This window comes from Lepisma saccharinum, chromosome 6, assembly GCF_977018435.1.
Source record: "Lepisma saccharinum chromosome 6, izLepSacc3.1, whole genome shotgun sequence".
Lineage (NCBI taxonomy): Eukaryota > Metazoa > Arthropoda > Insecta > Zygentoma > Lepismatidae > Lepisma > Lepisma saccharinum.
Window position 1 is genome coordinate 67585499 of NC_139234.1, and position 19770 is coordinate 67605268.

The 19770-nt window shown below is 35.1% G+C and overlaps 1 protein-coding gene across 5 annotated transcripts in view; it reads right to left on the reverse strand.

Moving 5' to 3' along the window:
• LOC145988841 (intermembrane lipid transfer protein VPS13A-like) overlaps positions 1-19770 on the reverse strand; it is a 231550-nt gene that overhangs the window by 22724 nt on the left and 189056 nt on the right. For 3 of the 5 annotated variants that reach the window (XM_083124072.1, XM_083124068.1, XM_083124069.1), the window contains 3 exons: positions 16055-16216; positions 9620-9740; positions 3657-3674 (listed from right to left, as the gene is read on the reverse strand). In XM_083124072.1, the coding sequence (XP_082980198.1) occupies positions 3657-3674; positions 9620-9740; positions 16055-16216 (301 nt within the window). Of the gene's footprint in view, positions 1-3656; positions 3675-5499; positions 5515-9619; positions 9741-16054; positions 16217-19770 lie in introns of all 5 variants that reach the window. The other 2 variants (XM_083124070.1, XM_083124071.1) reach the window with 2 other exon arrangements.

Below are 19770 nucleotides of genomic sequence, written 5' to 3' on the forward strand. Positions count from 1 at the left end.
ATTAGCTAAAAGTGACAGCAAAGCAACACAAAATAACCTAATTCAAGCAATCAATCAATCAATCACTTATCTCTATTGCTGCAGTTAACCAAATGTGGCAGAAATGTGACTAAGTAACAAGAATACAAATACAAATTATATTTTCGCCTATACTGATAATCAGGGCCCGGATTTTGATGACATGTCATTTTTTTTCCATATGTAGTATGCATTGCTCTTAAGTATTAAAATCCTGAATATGAACTTCTGATTATAAAAATGTGAATTTTATTGTACATTTTTTCGTCATATTTAAGTTTTAGGTCATTTTTTCAATTTCTGTCATTTTTCTGTCTTTTTTTCCCCAGTTTTACTTCTTTTCCTGGTATTTTTTTGGTTTAATTGAAAAAAAAAATAATGTAATTGCATTACGTTTCAAACAAAAATTCTATCGGCACGTGATTGTAGGAACAAAGCAACATGCCGCTTGACATTACCTACTGCAATAATTTTGAATAAGTTGAGATTTTTACAGATTTTTATACTTAAAATTCACATACACTTTGAAATTTCAGGTCTAACGTTATAGATAAAAGAACTATGCTGTACTGTCATACCCTGAAATAAAGACAACATTTTAAAGTAATTTTTAGGTCATTTTACAGATCATTTTAAAGATATTTTTAGGTCATCAAAATCCGGGCCCTGCTAAAAATATACCAATATAAATTTGCTGATACCAACAACTGATATTCTATCAATTTAATATCCTGATGCAAATATTCCATGAGGATCCGAAATGGTTTATTCGTCTTCTTTAATTAATTAATATATCCAGGTTACCGATTTCTTTTCTAGGGTATATGAATTATAATTTTATGTTCATAAAAAAGAGCAAAATGGCAGAATTTTGCACTAAAGTACAGACTATTTATAGAAACATTGGATAGGTAAAATTGTTGGTTAATAAATAATAATAATAATGATGAGTCATTGACAGGAGATTTGCAGAGGAATTTCAGCTAATCTCATTCTTTTTTTCATGAAGATGAGTGTGGCGTTAACTCTTGAAAGACTGGAAATCACTTTGATAAGAACTTGAGATAACATCCATACCAAACCAAATTACCAAAACAGCCTCAAACTTAGTTTAATTTCTGCTTGAACTGGTCCAATGCTAGATGAGTGAATTAAACAGATCTAATATTGAGTTTGAGCTCACAAACCAGCACTCAACAATTTGAATTTGCTTTATTAACAAATTTACACACAGAAATTTACAAAGACATTATACATTTAAATACATAAGTCATTGGAAAGCCAAACAAGCAAAAGAAAAAGCAAAAAGATAACACTTATATTACAATGCATGAGGAGAGCGGAACCTCAGTTGTACATTTTGCAGGGGTTTGTGGTTGTAAACTCATGCATAAACACAGACCATGAAAGGTACCACATGCATACTGTGCAAATTACGATTATACCACACAACTTTTAACCATATAAATTTATGCATACACAGATAAAGGAGATGACATAAATATATATTCTCGCAAAACAATAACATCAAGTAAATACACAAACTAAAATTATTTCACATTATTTAATTCAACAATTTCATCAAAAAATTAAATAATTGTGGGTGCATGCTTTTATGAAATTAGAACTTATCCAGCATGCACCCAATAAGCATGACCCAAAGTGGAAAGGAATCCCTGCATTTGAATATTGTAAATGAGAATTTAAATTGTATTTGAAGTCATTACTTACCTACAGAAATAAAGAACACATGTTGATGCTCATAATGAGAGAATGAATATGTGAAGAAGATTGTGCTTTTATGCTGGATGAGTTTGTAACTCATCGAACGTGCAATCGTGTATTTATAATTAAATAGATTAAAAAGAAAACAAAGACCTGATAGCCATAAAGAATGAAATAAGAAGAAATACTGACAGCTTTCCTTCTTGGGATTATAAGTACATGTATCAACCTTTACATTGGGTGTTACTCTCTTTTTTCTGAAATAACTCCTCTCAGCTAAATTTTAACGGGTGGTTTGCGATGACTAGAACTACATATGTATGGTGAACTACGGGGTGAGCAAAAGGTAACTGTGCACCTACACTATGGTACATTATGCAGAGAAAAACTTCCCTTTCTTGATGTTTGTAGGTACATAAGGACATGGACAGTTGGTTAGTAAGACACTCATTGTTGTCAAGTCATTCATTGTTGTTTCTTCAGAGCATGATCTTGCAAAGCATGGAACTGCATTAGCAATGGTTTTGTTACTCGAAGCTCGTGTGTTTTGGGTGGAATAAGTCTTCCGACATGGAGGCGAATATACGGAAGAAGTGCAAAATAAGTTTATGGAAAGGTTTCCTGATACAGATCCACCACATCGTAATGCAGTGCGGCGGTTGACCGATAAATTTTGCAGAACGGGATAAGTGAAGAATGCGCTGAAATCAGGCAGGACAAATTACAGGATATTTTGAGTAGATTAGAGCAAAGCCCAAAGAAGTCAATTTGTAAATTGTCACAGCAAGTGAGTGTGTCGTACAGCAGCGCAAGAACCGCACTGAAAAAGCACTTACATTTACACCCCTACAAAATAACGGTAGTGCAAAATCTGCAAGAAAGGGAACACGACAAGCATATTGAGCATTGCCAGTGGTTCAGAGACTTTATTGCTGTCAATGTAGAGGATATGCTTGACGTCACATTTTTCTCAGATGAGGACCCTTTCATTTATCCGGTTACATGAACAGTCAAAACAACCGCATTTGGTCATCGGATAATCCGCAAAGACAATCCCAACTCTCTGGATCAACTAAAGGGAAGCAATTACATCATTCATCAGGAACATCTCACCATTGGAACTCTCAAGGGTTTTTGCAGACAAGATAAAGTGTGTCAATGCATACTTAGATGCACATGGAGAACATTTTCAACATTTACTGTAGCAGGTATGTAGCATGTAAGAATGTGTGAACAGTAGGAACAAAGCTACCTTAGGTACACAGTTACCTTTTGCTCACCCTATATAAATCAAAATTCAAAAAATAAGAACAATAATAGAAAAAACTACATGTTGACTTCGGATTTCGTATAACCTAGTCTACTATAATAATTGTGCTACAGAAGGAATATTATTTGTCTATATCATTGATGTAATTATTGTAAAGTATATTTCTTTCTAAGTAGTCGATTTTAAATTACAAATTTCATTATAGAATAATAAAAGTTCTGGAATTTTGCATAATTTTTATGATATCTAAACTCCAGAAAGATTGCATGAGTAAATAAATTGTAAATTTCTTGCTTAAGATTTTATTTTGCATTTTTATTTTTTTGTTATTTCTTGCCAAATTGCAGAAATGAAAAAGTACATCTCACTTTCTGATACGTCCTCACATGCAGTGTCTCATCCCACGTTATGGATTTCAGTCAAAAACAAGATATGCATGTCCCTAGTGATGGCATACCACAACTATTTCATAATTTAGTAGTTATATATTGAATGCACTAATCTGCAGGACATGCTTGACATTCCAAAGAATATAGTGTATTTTACACAGTGAGCACATTAATGTTTGAGATATTGTCAAGAATATTGATATTTATGGGCTACAACTTCAAAGAGAACTACTAAAACACCAAGTATTTCATACCTGCTTGTGTTGTGTCTACTATCCATGTCACATGTTGCACAACAAAGAGTGTGATTTAGGAAGAAAACAGAAACAATTGGATCAGAACAGTAATGTAATAAAGCATTGGAGTGAAGACAATAGGAATAAAGTGAAATGGGGAAAAAAAATTGCAGCATTAATGAATATAATGTAAGGTTGGGTAAACTCTGCTTGGTAAATTGAAAACCATAAATTAATTGTGACATACATCAAGAAAATGGAAGTTAGTGATGTCAGTTCCTGTTTCTACAATTCACACCCTTTTCAGAACTTAATGAAGGAACAACTGTTCTCATTTATTCATTGCTAGTGGAACACTGCCCTCATGGAAGCTACTGGTTGCAGTGTTAGTTCAAAGACTTTATCTCAAGGGAATGACTCGCGTTTTGTTGCTGTCTCACCCAGTTACTGGAGAACTATTGTTGCCTTTTAATTTCTCTGGGAGAGGGAGCATTCACTGTTTACTCTTATGCTAATTGATAATCTAGTCTTATTTTTTCAATATTTTTGGAGTGGTGACCTCTTTGAAATGAGCCACGTGCTTCAGGAATTTCCAACCAAACTGGGCGATTTCTGCCACTACATGTTTGTATTGTTAAGAGGAGAAAATGCCCAGAAGTGAGAACGCTTGGCTTGTGCTGAATGGTGTTTTTTTTTAGCTATTTCACTTTGTTTCTGCAGAGGGTTGCGTTAACTGTTCCAGGTTCAACAGTAATTCCTGGAGACGGAATATACCAGCACATGGTATTTTTCACCACATAATCCATATTACCTACATCTGAAGATGCAGCCCATGGCTGTGAAATTAAACTTTTCCAATGTCCAGTGTATGTTCCCTATTTCCTTCTCATATTTTATATTAACCCTTCTGGTCCTCCTTTCTTGTAATTATTCTCTCACTTGCTGTCAATCTTCAAGCAAAAGAGATTATGAACAGGTCACACAAAGCAACCTACTTAACTCTTTCCCTACATATTTGATTACAAAGCTTAATTCCTTCCTAACCTTTTAGGAATTAGAAACCTTCAAATAAACACATTTATTATGCATTTCATACATCCAAGGTATAACCTTTGCACAATCGCATTAACAGTAAAGTGTGAAGTCAAGGGTCAATAATTATGAAATAGATAGTAGTAGAATACGTACAGAGATTGATATGTCAATAAACTATAAAAACCTGTTAAAACTAGTCGACAATTTTTCAAAAGAATGGAGAAAGATTACAATTTTGAATGATTATAATATAATTTTCAAACTACATCTTAACTGCAACTGACGTTTTGAGTCTCCAATTTTCTGCATACTGTGTTGATATCCATGTTACATGGAGCTTAGGCAGAGGGAAAATTTTATCTGATATATACATACTATGCAATGCAATGAGAGAACTGAAAATACACATATATTCATGCATGTGCAATGAAAGCATGCACAACAACAATCACACCCTAGCACTTTTCTAAAATAATGACTATAATTCTTCATACTTTCAATAGCTACAGTGAAAGAAAATAATTTGAAGAATTTTATAATCTTTTTACCATGTAAATAACACAAGATTACTGGGTGAACAATGGTGCTATATTTTTATGTTGTTTTAAGTGTATAATACAATAAAACAACTGAAAAAGAAAATTTAAAACAGAAATGCAACTTATTTACTAACTTCTCACACATTTCTATTCTCTAGTATGCTTCAAGATATGGAAACAAATAATAATACACATTTGTGCAAAATTAAACGAATACTTCCATGACACAGGGGAATAATTTTTAATAGTTAGTGCTAATGCAAAACAATAACATGGTAATCACCTACCTATACTATAAGATCCTTAATAATCGAAGCAAGTGGTCAAAATGATAAGTGTATGTAAACAAATATATTATTATTATTAAAAATACCAGAATATATATTTGATGAAAAAATAATAATATCTTTCTTCCTTTTAACAATAACATAAATACAAAGATGCCTCAATTTATAAAATTGTATATGTATTTCTCACAATGTATAATTATATCTTCACAATGTATAATTATATCTATCAGTCACCCCCCGTGGCGGAGCGGTGAGCACATCATGCTACGACACTAAGGGTCCCAGGTTCGAATCCCAGCCTGGGCATGGATGTTTGTGAGTGTCCATTCAATAATTTCATGTCATCACTCTTCCCCATCTTCGCAAATTAGCCAAAAGTGGCACAAAAAGCGGAGTAAAAATAAAGCAAATTAATCAATCAGTCAATTATATCTATCACTAACTCTAAAGTTCTTATAAATTCCTTGTGTAAATTTAAACTAGGACTGAGCTGATATTCGTTGGAATTTAATCACAAAACCAGCCAATACTTTACCAGAAATTGGAAAATCTCACGGGTTCTGTAAAAATGTCAAGCAACACTTCCTGAGTTCAAAACACTAAAGTTGCTGACCAAGGCAGTTTATTAAGATTTAAAAACACTTTACATCAAGAACTTTACATCATGCACAGGCTGGGATTTATATATGTGAAGGCCCGGAGCTTACAACACCAAGACCTCACCCAAATCCTCTCCACAGTTTCAGTTATAACTTTTCGCTAAGCTACATTTTTTCATCACATCCGAAGTACCTCCTTTACTTTTCTAAGCAGTTTTCCCCAGTGAAGGACCAGAGCTGCAGCCCTCATGGTCACCCTAAATCCTGATCTCATCTTGACCATGCCCTGCCTATTTTTGCATCTCCTAAACGTACTAGCTGTTTCTAATCATAGAAGTATTCTATTGATGACAGTTTATTTTGTTTCAAGTTTTCTAGTAATTCTTTTTTGCTTTCTAATAACAAAGTTAAGACAGCTTTTTATGGGATGATGATATGTGAACATTTCTAGTATAGATAATATTCATGAGTAAAATATACATGTAATGAATACCAGAATACACTTATTTATTGAAACATTCACATATCCCCAAGTATATGTACTTAGTGAATTTGATTGGTTGGGCAATCAGGTGGGCACAGGATTTCTTGGGTAGGCGCTTGCCCACCCGTGCCCACCTGTGCCCACCCCTGTCGCCGTCCCTGGAATGTTCCCCTTTCAATATATACATAGTCAACAAAAGCAAGCTTCATACAACGAAAAGCCACATAGAAAACCCCAGACAATGTTTACTACTGGCTGAAAATGCCAACAATCGAAAGGCACATGATATTCGAAACCTTTTATTGTAGTTGAAATTAAAAGAATAAAGAAAGAAAAATCACGACTCACTTTCATGTTTGAACATAAAATGCACAAAGCTGCCATTGTTAGTGTACTGAACCATGTTTTTAACATTTTAACCTTGTATACAGTAGCGGCGATTGAGTTCCAAAACTAGGGGGGCAAGGACAGTTTACTTCCCCTTGGTAGATAAGGTTTAGTATACTGCATGAGAAAGAATTGCAAAAAGTGGGGGGGGGGTACTGCCCCCTCGCCCCACTAATGGCCGCCACTGCTTGTATAAATGCAAAAAGCACGCCCCCCTTTCCAAACCGATTCTAAAGGCATAAGCGGTGGTGTTTCATTTCAAGCCTATCGCAGCGATCACCCACAGGCAGGTAAAAAGAAACTACATAATAACCATAACTAAAAATTAATAACAAGGCAATCAAATGAAACTATCCCCCCATTTTTTGTGTGAAGATACATAGTATTGGTAGTGGTTGGAAGTAGCACGCTACTGTAGCTAGCTACAAAATTTGTAGCTGTAGCGGCACTACATTTTGAGAATTGTAGCTGTAGGGGTAGCAAAGCTACAAAATTCCTGTAGTTGTAGCGAAAATTTCACTAAAGCTACATTTCTTCTCAGCATTTTGAGATAAATTTTGAATGTGGCAACAGCGTCAAAAAGAATTCGACAATAATGCTTACTTTTGTATGAGGTTCACAAAGACAGTCTGTTGTGTACATGGAAATACGGATAACCTAGATTATAAAAAATCTTGATCGTAGATTATAGATACTGGCGTAATTTATTTAATTAGTATCTGAATAATTCTAATATCCAGAATACTAACTGATATATATGAATATATTCTGGCTAACAGCTACGTTTTTTGAGCTGTATTACTATTTTGAGGAGAATTGTGCCTCGTTTGTTGCACCACTGGGAAAAAATTGCCTCGTTTGCGCCATCACCGGGATGAATCCTGTAGATAACCCTAGTGCAAGATGCAGAAAAATGTCATTAATTACTGTGTAAAAAACAACTTGCAGTGCAAACAGGAGCGATCCATTTTCCACTAGAATGACAGCAACTGCCAGCAATCAATGGCTCAGTATGTTAACAGAATTTACATTTGTCAGGATATAGGATCTCACCAGCAAGAAATTATTGTTACAAGAACGATACACATACACTTTCTGAAATGACAATTACTTTTGTCATAATATTTGTTCACAAATTTTCAAATTACAATGAGTTTGGAACACTCTGATTTACACATGAATGTTTTATTTAGTAATTCTCTTATCGTGGGGAATGGAGGAGCAGAAGGATCCCATCCTACAGGCATCTTTCCCAGTTTTTATTTTGAGTCCATTTTATGCACAGATAAGCTAATCGAGACTGGTTCTGAACCACTATGTGACTCAACTCAATATTTATTCTCAAGGAAAATATGTTGATATATAAATGTAAAAAATTCTACCAAATTTTATTTGTGTATAGTTGTAATCATTAATTTTTTGTCATCCTAATTGCACTACTCATATAACAAATTTGAATTGATCTGCCGCTTACATAGGTATGTTATTCTCAAACACTTTATTAAAAATAAGTAACTGAAGTAACACTGCTATCAAAATTACCGAATGACGGGAATCATGATAATAAATAACAGTATCTATTTTCCAGTAAATACAACTATCATACTAGGGTCTTCTTTGGAATACCCATATGGTTGTTTTAATTTTCTTTATGCAAAAGTAGCGAAGTAGCGAGTAGCGAACAGGAGTAGCATAGCGAGCTACTTTTTGGAAAATGTAGCTGTAGCTGTAGCGAAGCTACATTTTGAAAGAGTAGCTGTAGCCGTAGCGAAGCTACATTTTGAAAGAGTAGCTGTAGCTGTAGCAAAGCTACTTTTAAAATGTAGCATTCTGATCACTGAGTATTGGAAGCTAAACTATAAAATTTTGTACACCCAAAAAATTTCCATAAAATTTTGCCCCCCCCCCAAAAAAAAATTTCCATGATGCAGGCACATCATGAATCCCCCCCGTGCGCACCTCTGTTCTGAACAACTTTGAATTGTTGCAATTTTTAAGCATTGGCATCAGTATCAGTGAGAATTGGTAACAATATTGGCCACAGTTCAAAGTAGTATTGGCTGAGCCCTAGTTTAATAAACCTTCTATTTCTCCAGAACATCTGACATGCAAGGATATAATACATAATTCACGATATGTGCGACTTACTCACTTTATATATATATTATGTATTTTCAATAAAGTAAAAATACAAAACTTCGTTACTTACGTGAAATGAGTATCTATTTTGCGCAACGACGTTTCGGAAACAACAGTTTCCTTCTTCAGGTTCTTTTCTCGGCTATCCAAGAAGGCTATGGTATATTTCGGATAGCCATATACCATAGCCTTCTTGGATAGCCGAGAAAAGAACCTGAAGAAGGAAACAGTTGTTTCCGAATCGTCGTTGCACAAAATAGATACTCATTTCACGTAAGTAACTAAGTTTTGTATTTTTAATTTATTGAAAATACAAATTAATAAGGATATAATACATGTAGTATAACAACAAGAAAAGAAAAATATATGATAAACATTCACCATGTATATACAACTGGAAACACAAAATATATTCTTTGTCTGTTGTCATTTAATTTTTATCATATACTCAGAAAGACAGAAGTAGGACAAAAATGATATTCAATTACTACAAAGATTAGTAACTTACCTATTATAGGTTTCACTATAACCCCTGAAAGACCCAATGCTACACCCAACACAAATGTCCTTCCTGCTTGCAATATGGTCTCTGGTAAGTCACTGCTCTGCTGCATACAGAACTTCCTCTTCTATTATAGGAAAGGAAATAAAAAAATATATTTTACAGGTGAGTTGTATCACAGTGTACAAAAAAGTACATGTGGTATTTATTAAGAACATTCTGGTCCAGAAATTTGGATAATATAAGATAAACAATAAACTACATGATCACAAATATTAATGACAATAATCAATCTCAATCTTCAAAGAGCAGAATGATCTAGAAGCTAAAACAATGTCTCAAGTCCTTATCGAAAACAAATGAAAAAGCCTCAAAATTGGATCAAAACGAGTGCAATTCCAGAATTGCAGAAAAGGTGACATTGTTGGGGGAAAATGAAGTATAAAGACACGAAATGTGATGAAAATGAGGGAAAAGCTTGGGTCAGATTTTCAGTAAAAAATGAATGAAAAAGGCTCGAAATGTGATCAAAGTGAGAGAAAAACATTGCAGAAATCCTCAGATTTTTACTGAAAAATGCATGCAACAGGCTCAAAATCAGAACAAATTAGTGCAACATTGATCCGATTTTGAGCCTTTTTCATTAATTTTTCGGTAACTCTCAGTGGTAAAATTTCAATCTTGCCACGAAAGTTCCCAGGTTCAAGTCCTGGCCTGGGCAAGAGTGTCTTTTTGACAATTTCTAGGGGCATGCATATTTCGTTAATGACGAAAACACGAAATATTTTATTGGGTGCCTAGAAGTTATTTTCATTATGTTTCTAAACACGTGTGTATGTTTTTTCAGCCGTATTTATTCGCGAAATAACGCGAAATGAACGGGAAAACGCGAAATGAAACGTTTTACACGAAATTAACACGAAATTAATAGTTTATTAACGAAATATTGTTTTTTAATAAAAAATCGCATGTTTTTCGTGTTAAAACTATTATTTTTGCTTCCGCCATTTTGTCTTTTCTTCGTTCTCTAAGAAGAGTTTAAGACGCCAACTCTCATTGGTCCAAATCTTGAGTGCACTGGATAATGTGGTCCATTATGATTGGCCCTCATACACGACGCCACCCGAAGAAACCTCGAACCATTCTCCTCACCCCCTCTCGTTCATTTCATTCATAATCTTGCGAGTAGCGTGAATCGGTTGTTATTGTTCTGCGAGATTTGGTAGCGTAAGAAATTACCATGCCGAAAGCCGTGACTGTGTTTGATCGGGAGCGTGAATTTGCTCATGAAGGCTTTTATATTTTTGATAAAGTAAAACGGATAATGGTGTGCAAATTTTGTAATGTTCGAATTGACTGGAAACGTAAAGATTCGTGCATAAAACATATTCGTGAAAGTGCCTCACATGTGAAAAACAAGAAGACTGCGAACAAGAGCGTTTCACCAACAAAGCGACAAGTATCTCTTGGAGAATTGGCACACAATGCGAAACAAATTAAGAAGGACAAAGAAGACTTCATTATGTCGACAGTGAATGCCTTCGTTCACGCAAATATTCCATTGGAAAAGCTCGATGAACCTGGATTACGCACATGGATGAATCGATACATCACTGGTGAGTACAAGCTTTCGTGTCCATTTATTTACTTAATCGTAATCATTCCTGATTCTTATTGGATATTGTGTCTCGTGAAGTAAAATATATTTAGGAGAATCCATATTTCGTATTTGATGGAATCGAGAAAAATTTTATTTGGACTGTTTTTTTTTTTATGAAGAAACGAATGCGAATTTAAAATTAATAGTTAGCATGAAGAAAAATAAAATGTAGTAAGGTGGAAGATCGATGTATTTAGCCGTAAAAAGATCTTACGATATGCATTTTGTATATTACGATGGAGTAGAAAGTGTTACGATCAGCAGCAAAAATACAAGAAGTCATGTGCGCACTAAGTTTAAACTTTGTTACCAATGTAAGGATGTGCTATTTTTAATTTTTTAAAAAAAGGCTTGTTTTGTTCGCCTAAAATACGTATCATAGCATGACGTCATTCCCGCGGCTTCCTACGATCAGTTTTTCTGAATTTGCAGCGTCACAAAAAGCATGGTTTTTCTGATCTTTCCACAATTTTGTCACCTGGGAGAACATTTTGTTCATTTAACATGTTCTTCAAATATATCGCGATTTGTATTAACAAAATGCATTTCTCATTTTATTATGCGTTGTCAATCATTTTCATTAGAAGGAAAACTACGCATCATGAATAACGTCTTTCATGCAGCTTGATGCGATCGAATTTTCTGATTCTGTGTCACAAAGCAGCATGGTTTTACGGATTTCCTGTTAATTTTTTCATGTAAAAGCTTTTTTTAACATGTGACTTCATGTATTTAGCATAATCTCCTAATGTATTTTAGCTTCGTAATAACGTAACTCGGATTTTTTTTTATTGTTTGTCAGTCCTGTTTATTTGAAGGTACTTGTCACGGTAAGAATAAATTGTAAATATACAAAATTTTCCTTGTTTGAGTTTTGTTTTAAGCCCAGTTTGTGCACAAATGGGCTAATCGGAACTGGTTTTTAGTGGTATCGAAACCACTATGTGACTCCAGTAAATATATGAGTGGAAAATTATTATTATTATAACCCCCTTTGGCCCAGTATTCCTAAAGAAAAGAACATGAAATGCAGGAAAAAATGGCAAAATGAGGGCTGACTACTAAAAAAATGTATACCTAACCCCCTCCTTTCGAAAATCCTGGGCATGCCACTGGCCACGAATAATGAGTATGGTGCTGAAAGATAAACTCCACATGTGCGAATGCAACATCATTGCTTCATTTGGTATATTCTGATGTGATGTGAAGAAATTCCAGCCATGGTTTATTGTGAAAATTGGATCCACAGTTATCATTATTAAGAAAGAATAACTATTGCATACTAATAATGTAAACAAATTTTATTCCAAATTTATTACTATCATAATTGCTAGAATGCATTTATCATCTAAAGATAGTAACTTTTTCCTTAAAGTGACAAATAATTTTTTAGAAAAAATTCCTCATTGATGCCTTAACAAGTAACAGCAAGTTAATTGTAGAGAGCAATTTAATGGATGCCAGTTGAAAATGTTTACATTTTCTTCACTCAGGTCAGGATGCCCCCCCCCCCCCCAATTCCTTAAGCTGCACTGGTTCTTGCAAATGGAATTTAGAATTGCAAAATAATTGGTAACAGTTTCATAAATTGGGTACACATTAAAATCGGATTTTTTGTGTTTTGCATGGTTCGTACTTACCAATTGTGTATTGCGGAACATAGTTCAAGGTGCCATTATGCTTTTTACACGAAAACAATCTCAATTTTTTACATTGAGTGCTTTTTTTATTCCTTTCTTCGCTTCCGGAACACACAACATGGTGGGCACATCTTAACTCATGTTGTGGCTATGGAGTGTTTCAAACCTTCTGCATGCCAAAAGGTTATTTTTCCTTTTTATGGCTGAGTTTCTTCAACTACATATTCAATATCATATCATATTCAACATTACATTGTCCTAACAGAGGGTACTTGATTTTCTAGGTGCTTGTGACTTACCACAAGCAAGAGTTTTGAGGCAGACGTATGTTCCAAAACTCCATGCTGAATATGAACAGGGTATCAAGGAAAACATGAAGGATGTTCCTGTTGCTATTCTCTGTGACGAAACAACAGACAGGAATGGAAGATGTGTTTTCGTAGTTCTTTTTAAGGTGTTCTTGGCAACATCGACAAAACTGTATGTTGCGGGTATAAAAGTGTTGAGCAATGCTAATGCAACTGAATGTTCAAGGGCTATTTTGGACATATTGCAGAAATATGAAATTGCATACGATAACATTGTGTGTGTTGTTAGTGATTCTGCTCGATACATGACAAAATGTGTAGATACTTTAAAAGTGATAATTTCCGAGGATTTGTTGCATGTGCAATGTTGGGCCCACAAGTTAAATATTGTTGGGAACTTCTGGCCTGCCAACTTGACAGAACTTAATGAGTTCATTGCCAAGACGAAATCATCGTTCCTGAACACCAGAAAAAGGAAACATGCGTACCTAGAGTTTCTGAGGAAGAAATATCCAGATGGTGAGAAGGAAGCAAAATTATTTCCATCTCCTGTGTTAACCAGGTGGAATTCATGGTACGGTTCTGTATGCTATGCGTGTGAATATCTAACAGATATTGTGGAATTTTTTAGTTCCTATTGTGAAAACAGTCCTAGTGCAGAATACTTCAAACACCTTTCCAAGGACACTGATGTTGCCACAGTAATACAGTGCCAGGCATTTTTTGTGGTAGACCATTGTGCTGTGAATTTTAAACTTATAACTACACTTGAAGGTTCGGAATATCCATATGTTCATAAACTACACCACCAACTACAGGATCTAGTGTCACAATTTGGTCAATTAGCAGAAGGTATTTTCTCTGACAGGCTTGTGGAGTGTTTAGGTACACTAAACACAACAAAAAGTGCATCGGTAAAACACAAGTTATGCCTTACATCAGAAAAATGTAGAGGCAAACTCTTGCAGTTGATTTTAAATGACCCAGCCAAGACCTATATATTAACTCTTGGCAAGTTGTTTGATAAAAGGTCAATTTCGATAAGTAAGGTAGATGATAACTTAGCAATGCTCTCCAAAAAAGTTCCATTCTTCAGTAATGTAAAAAAAGAGAATTTTCTTAGTGGCTATGCAGCTTTGCAAAATAGCGTTAAAGATGTACAGGCAGGGCACAATGTGGAAATAATAGACATCCTGAAGGCACTTACGGATGATCATCCAGAATTTGCTTTTGCCTCCATAAGGGCCATTTGGGTACCTGTCTCCAATGTCGATTGCGAACGTGCATTTTCTGCATATGGGTGTGTACATTCAGATAGGCGGACAACTTTGAAGCCAGAAAACCTGGAGCTTTTCACATCACTTTATTTCACCCAAGATCTCCATTAGGATCAACAATTTTATTGTGAGCAATATATGCATGTTTTTTCCCTGTCAAAGATGCTTTTTTTGTAACTATTAATGTGGACAAATTTTATTCTGGGAAATGATTATTTTTCTTTTGTTAAATAATTTGAATGATTTTATATGTTACCACAAATTATTTTGTGAATAGTGAATGAATTTTTTTTACATCAAGGAGGCTCTCGTATACCTGTTAGCCATACTTTTACTTTGTAATAAATGTAGTGTTTCTTAAATATAAAGAAATTTTCTTTATGTAACTGTTACTGTGGACAAATTTTATGGTGAATAATAAATATTATATTTTTTTAGACAAATAAACTTTGCATGGACAATTTCATTTTGAATAATATATTCTGTACTTTTTTTTTAATCTGGGAAGTTTTAATAACTAACGCTTAGCATGGGCAATTCTGATATGTAACTCTGAGCATGACCAATTTCATTTTGAATATTAAATGAAGTTATTTTGGTAAGTGTCGTATGGGCACAACGTATTTCGTTATTTTTACAGGCGAAACTACTTACGGAAATGAGTTTCTGTAGCATGTTGAAGGTCCGTGGAGGTGTTTTCTTTTGTCATGGAATCTGCGTTACCGGGTATTCATGTGTTTTTCAAGAAAAATATGTCTCAGACGCACAATGGATGTTCCTCTTATTTGCTTCCTCTATGTGTACCAGTTGGTGCGTACGTTTCATGATGTAACTCCCTGTCAGTGTTTCCAACCATGCCATTGTTTTCGTTGTTTTGGAACAAGTTTTTAAAATTATGTTCACCTTAACTATGCTTGCCTAACTGAACCTAACCTAACCGGAAATGGTTCGTGGGGCTATCCATGAATGGTTTCTGGGGTAGCCCCACATACCATTCGCGGATAGCTCCACGAACTATTTCCAGTGAGGTTAGGTTAGGCAAGCATAGTTAAAATTGAAAAAAAAATCCATTCATAGTAGGTAATTTTCAGTGAAGAAGGTTGGAATCACTGCATACCCACTGATGATGCACAATGCAACTCAGGCAGAGCACGCCATATTGTGTGTTACAGAAGCGAAAAAAGCAAGAACAATAATTACTGTTAATGTGAAAAATGCAAAAGGCGACCTTCAAGAATCTTTCGCAATGCAGGATATGTAAGTATGAATGTTAACAATGCCAAAATAACCGAGTGAGAGTTACCATTATGTTTTTTTTTTACCGTTAGGAACTCGGATCTATTCACCGCTATAACACCGATATGAGATTTTATTTACCGCTTTTGAACCCGAAATTGACTCGGTTTTTGTACCGATATTTTGCTTTTTTATTTACCACAAATATGTGCCTCTAACAATTTCATCTAATCATCACTCTTCCTCATCATCGTGATTAGCCAGAACTGGCAGTAAAGAGGTGCACAATGATGAAAAAAAAAGGTGAAAGATGAGCATACCTTTTTGTACTCTTCGTCAAAGCTGAGACTACTTATTGTGTTTCCTAGGGAACCTGTAATTAGAGATATAGACCCTGTTGCTCCACCTACGACATGCCCTAGGAGGCTTTTGGCTCCATAACTGAGGCCTTCAGAAAATTCCTCAGGACCCTCAACAGCACTCTGAAATAAAAGGCAATGAAGTGACATAATCATAGCATTACTTTCAGACAGAAACTTCAATTTTTCACAACAAACGGGAATATCATAATTCATTCTAGATTTATTTCTCTTGTAGTCTACGGTTGGTACAAGCATAAAAACACAGTTTTTCATTGTGATGTTTCAGGAGAACACACACTCTTTTCATCAGACATGTATTTTTAGTTTGATTAAAAATACAGATATAAAAATAAATGTCTGAAAAGTCACAACAAAAAAAAAAACTGTTTTTATGCTTGTACCAACCGTAGACTACAAGAGAAATAATTCTACAATGCAAGCAATGTGTACATACAAGAAAAAATCATTGTAGATTCTTCTGTCCTTTTCTGCACTATCTTTCTTACCTGTACAAGATGTGCATTAAATGATGCATAACACACATTTAAAAATTTAATGCTTTTTTTTAACACATCATTGAAGTATAACATAATTTCTCATTGGACATTGGACAGTGCTCCTTTCATAGAGTGAGAGGAAAACTAGAAAGGGACATAAAGGAAGGCACCATAACAGTGAGAACAAATAACAATCTCAATGAAAATGACACAATTGTTTCAAGGCATCAAATTCGAGGAATGCTTCTGCTTCCTCCATCTTCCTTACTTGATCGTATTGTTTGTTTTTACCTTGATAATGGCAGCAGAAAACTGACAAATTGCCACTTCTTATTTTAACAATGTGTGTGTGCTGTGTGTTATTTTACAGACCTAGTGTTATAGAGAAAAGAAAACCATGTTCTGTTCAGAAGGTGGGGTAAAAGTTATTGTATCACTCTATAAACTGCACTGTAAAACATTAATGAAAAAGTACTAATAGGCATTTCTGTTTTTCCCATTGACTTCCAATGGCATTTTTACAATGCAGAAGTGCTCACATCTGTGTCTTCGACAGTATTTCATATTCTTCCAATGTATCAGTGTACATAGTCAGGGTATACGACAGGAATGAGTACACTACGGGGGGGGAGGGTAATGGTCTGTTTAGAGTCATGCAACTAAGCTCCAAATATGCTGTGTGCAGTGGCGCAACCAACTACAGGGGGGGGGATCGCCCCTCAACCTTCGATGGAAGTAAATCCTAGTGTGGGGCAAACGTTGATGGCCAAGGGCAGTTGCAGGGAGGGGGGCACAAAGGAGCAATTGCTCTACCTCAATTTCAAATTTTATGCAAATAAAAATATATACATTTCGTAAAATTTTCTTGCTCGCTTCGCTTGCAATTCCTGCTTCTCTCAGTCTCATCAAGTTCAGAGCCATAGCTAAGGAACGGCAGGAGTTAACTATGGATGCCGAGCGATCTAAATGAAAAACGTTGTAATAGACAGAATGCCATGGTATCCGATGAAATTATTAGCACCCTATTAAATCAATATTGTTTTCGGTTGCAAAAATTTGTATCTAAAAATTTGTGTTGTACGAGGCACATGTAAAAAAAAAAAAAAAAGGCCAATAATTTTTTACTTGGGACTGGCAACACTGACGAAGTTGCGTGTGCACGGAAGCATGCTTTAGTATTCTGTGCCTGCAACAGAGGTATATTTCTCAGTGTGGAGAAGCATACATGCGAGTAGCAGGAAGTTGAAATAGCTGCTGTAATAGAAAATCCTGCCAAATGCAAGGTGAGGTCGGTGATTAGATTTCTCAACGCAAAAGCACTGAGTGCAGCTCACATTCATCGGGAATTGTGTGCTATTTACAGACCAACAGTAATGCATGAAGGAAAGGTAAGACAATGGTGCCATGCTTTTCGGAATAACGTTCAAATGTTCATGATGACGAGCGGAGCACAAAGATGAAAGAATGAAATCGGCACGTGATGTTTTCGCTTGCTGGGAGAAGGATGGGGATGACTTGTTTTCTCACATAGTGACTGAAGACTAAACCTGGATATTGTACGTCACACGTGAGTCGAAGCAGTAATCCATGCAATGGTGTCACTCCGGTTCACCGAAACCGAAGAAATTCAAGGACACACCATCACATCGCAAAATCATGGCAACTGTGTTTTCGGACTAAAAAGGTGTAATCCACGCGGAATTCCTGGAACCGGGACAAACCATCACAGCAAATGTGTATTGCCAAACACTGTCTGATCTGCGACGTGCCATCCAAAACTGGCGAAAAGGAATGTTACGGTCTGGATATCTGCTTATTCATGACAACACCCACCTACACAGATGACCGTACTGTTGCGACAATTCAAAAATTCTGATGGTAACGCTTTAATCACCCACCACACAGTCCCGATCTTGCCCCAAGTGATTACTTTCTGTTCCTTTACCTCAAAAAGTGACTTGCTTCGCAACGTTCGATGATAGTGAAGTTCTCAAGATATCAGTTCTCTACTGGCTGAGATCCCAGATGGCAGATTTCTATGCAGAGGGTCTACGTAAACTTGTTCCACAGTACCAAAAAGGCTTGGAGCATCATGGTGACTATATAGCCAGGGTATGCACTTGTATCGCATCAAAATAAAAATTTTCTTGCTTGATTTTATTCTCTGTAATAACCAATCAGCCCTTTTTATGACATGCCCCTCGTTAATATGTATTGAATAAACATTGAATACATGCACATTTTAGTGTTAGCATGTTGCATATGTATTTTCTTATTTTATGTCGCTCCATGTTGCATATGGGTAAAACATATCTTGTACATTAAAGTTATACATGTTATATATCCAAAAAAGAATTATCTTCGGAATGAGTTTATTATTCATTTTCTGCCATTCAAAAATAGTTTGTGTGCTTGTTTTCCATTATTAGCTAATGTGAAATTTAACGTGTTGAAAAATTATTTCAAATAGTTTATTCCAAACAAATGCTTTGGCACCAACTCCTACCCCCATTTTGCGTAATTTATGAGGATAACAACATCTTTGCTACTACTACTACCACTAGTAATAATAATAATAATAATACAGGGTGGCTACTTTAGGACCATGATAAAACTCAAGTATAATTCCCGGCTTTCAGGGCAAACTATCAAAAAATTCAAGAAGATATTTTCTCTCAACATCCACACAAAAATATCTTAATAATATAAAGGGTCTATGTGATCCCACTACACAACTACAAAAATTCTGATTTAATTAAACAGTATACGTAATATAATTAAAATATTTAATTTAAGGTGCTGAGTTTCTATTTACAATCAAAGGTGCAACCACGAATTTTGTCTTGGGGGGAGGGGCAAGTACCAAAATAAACATACTACTACTACTACTAATAATAATAATAATAGTATTAATAATAATAATATTATTATAACATTATTATTATTATTGATTTGCTTTTATTTATGTCCAAGCCGGCATTCGAACCCGGGACGAACATTGTTATTATTATTATTATTATTAGCAGTAGTAGTAGAATCAAAGGTGTTATCATCCTCGTAAATTATGCAAAAAGGGGGAGAAGTTGGTGCTAAAGCATTTGCGTTCGAACGAACGATTTGAATTATTTTCTCAGCACGTTCAATTTCACATTAATAATTGAAAACAAGCACACAAAC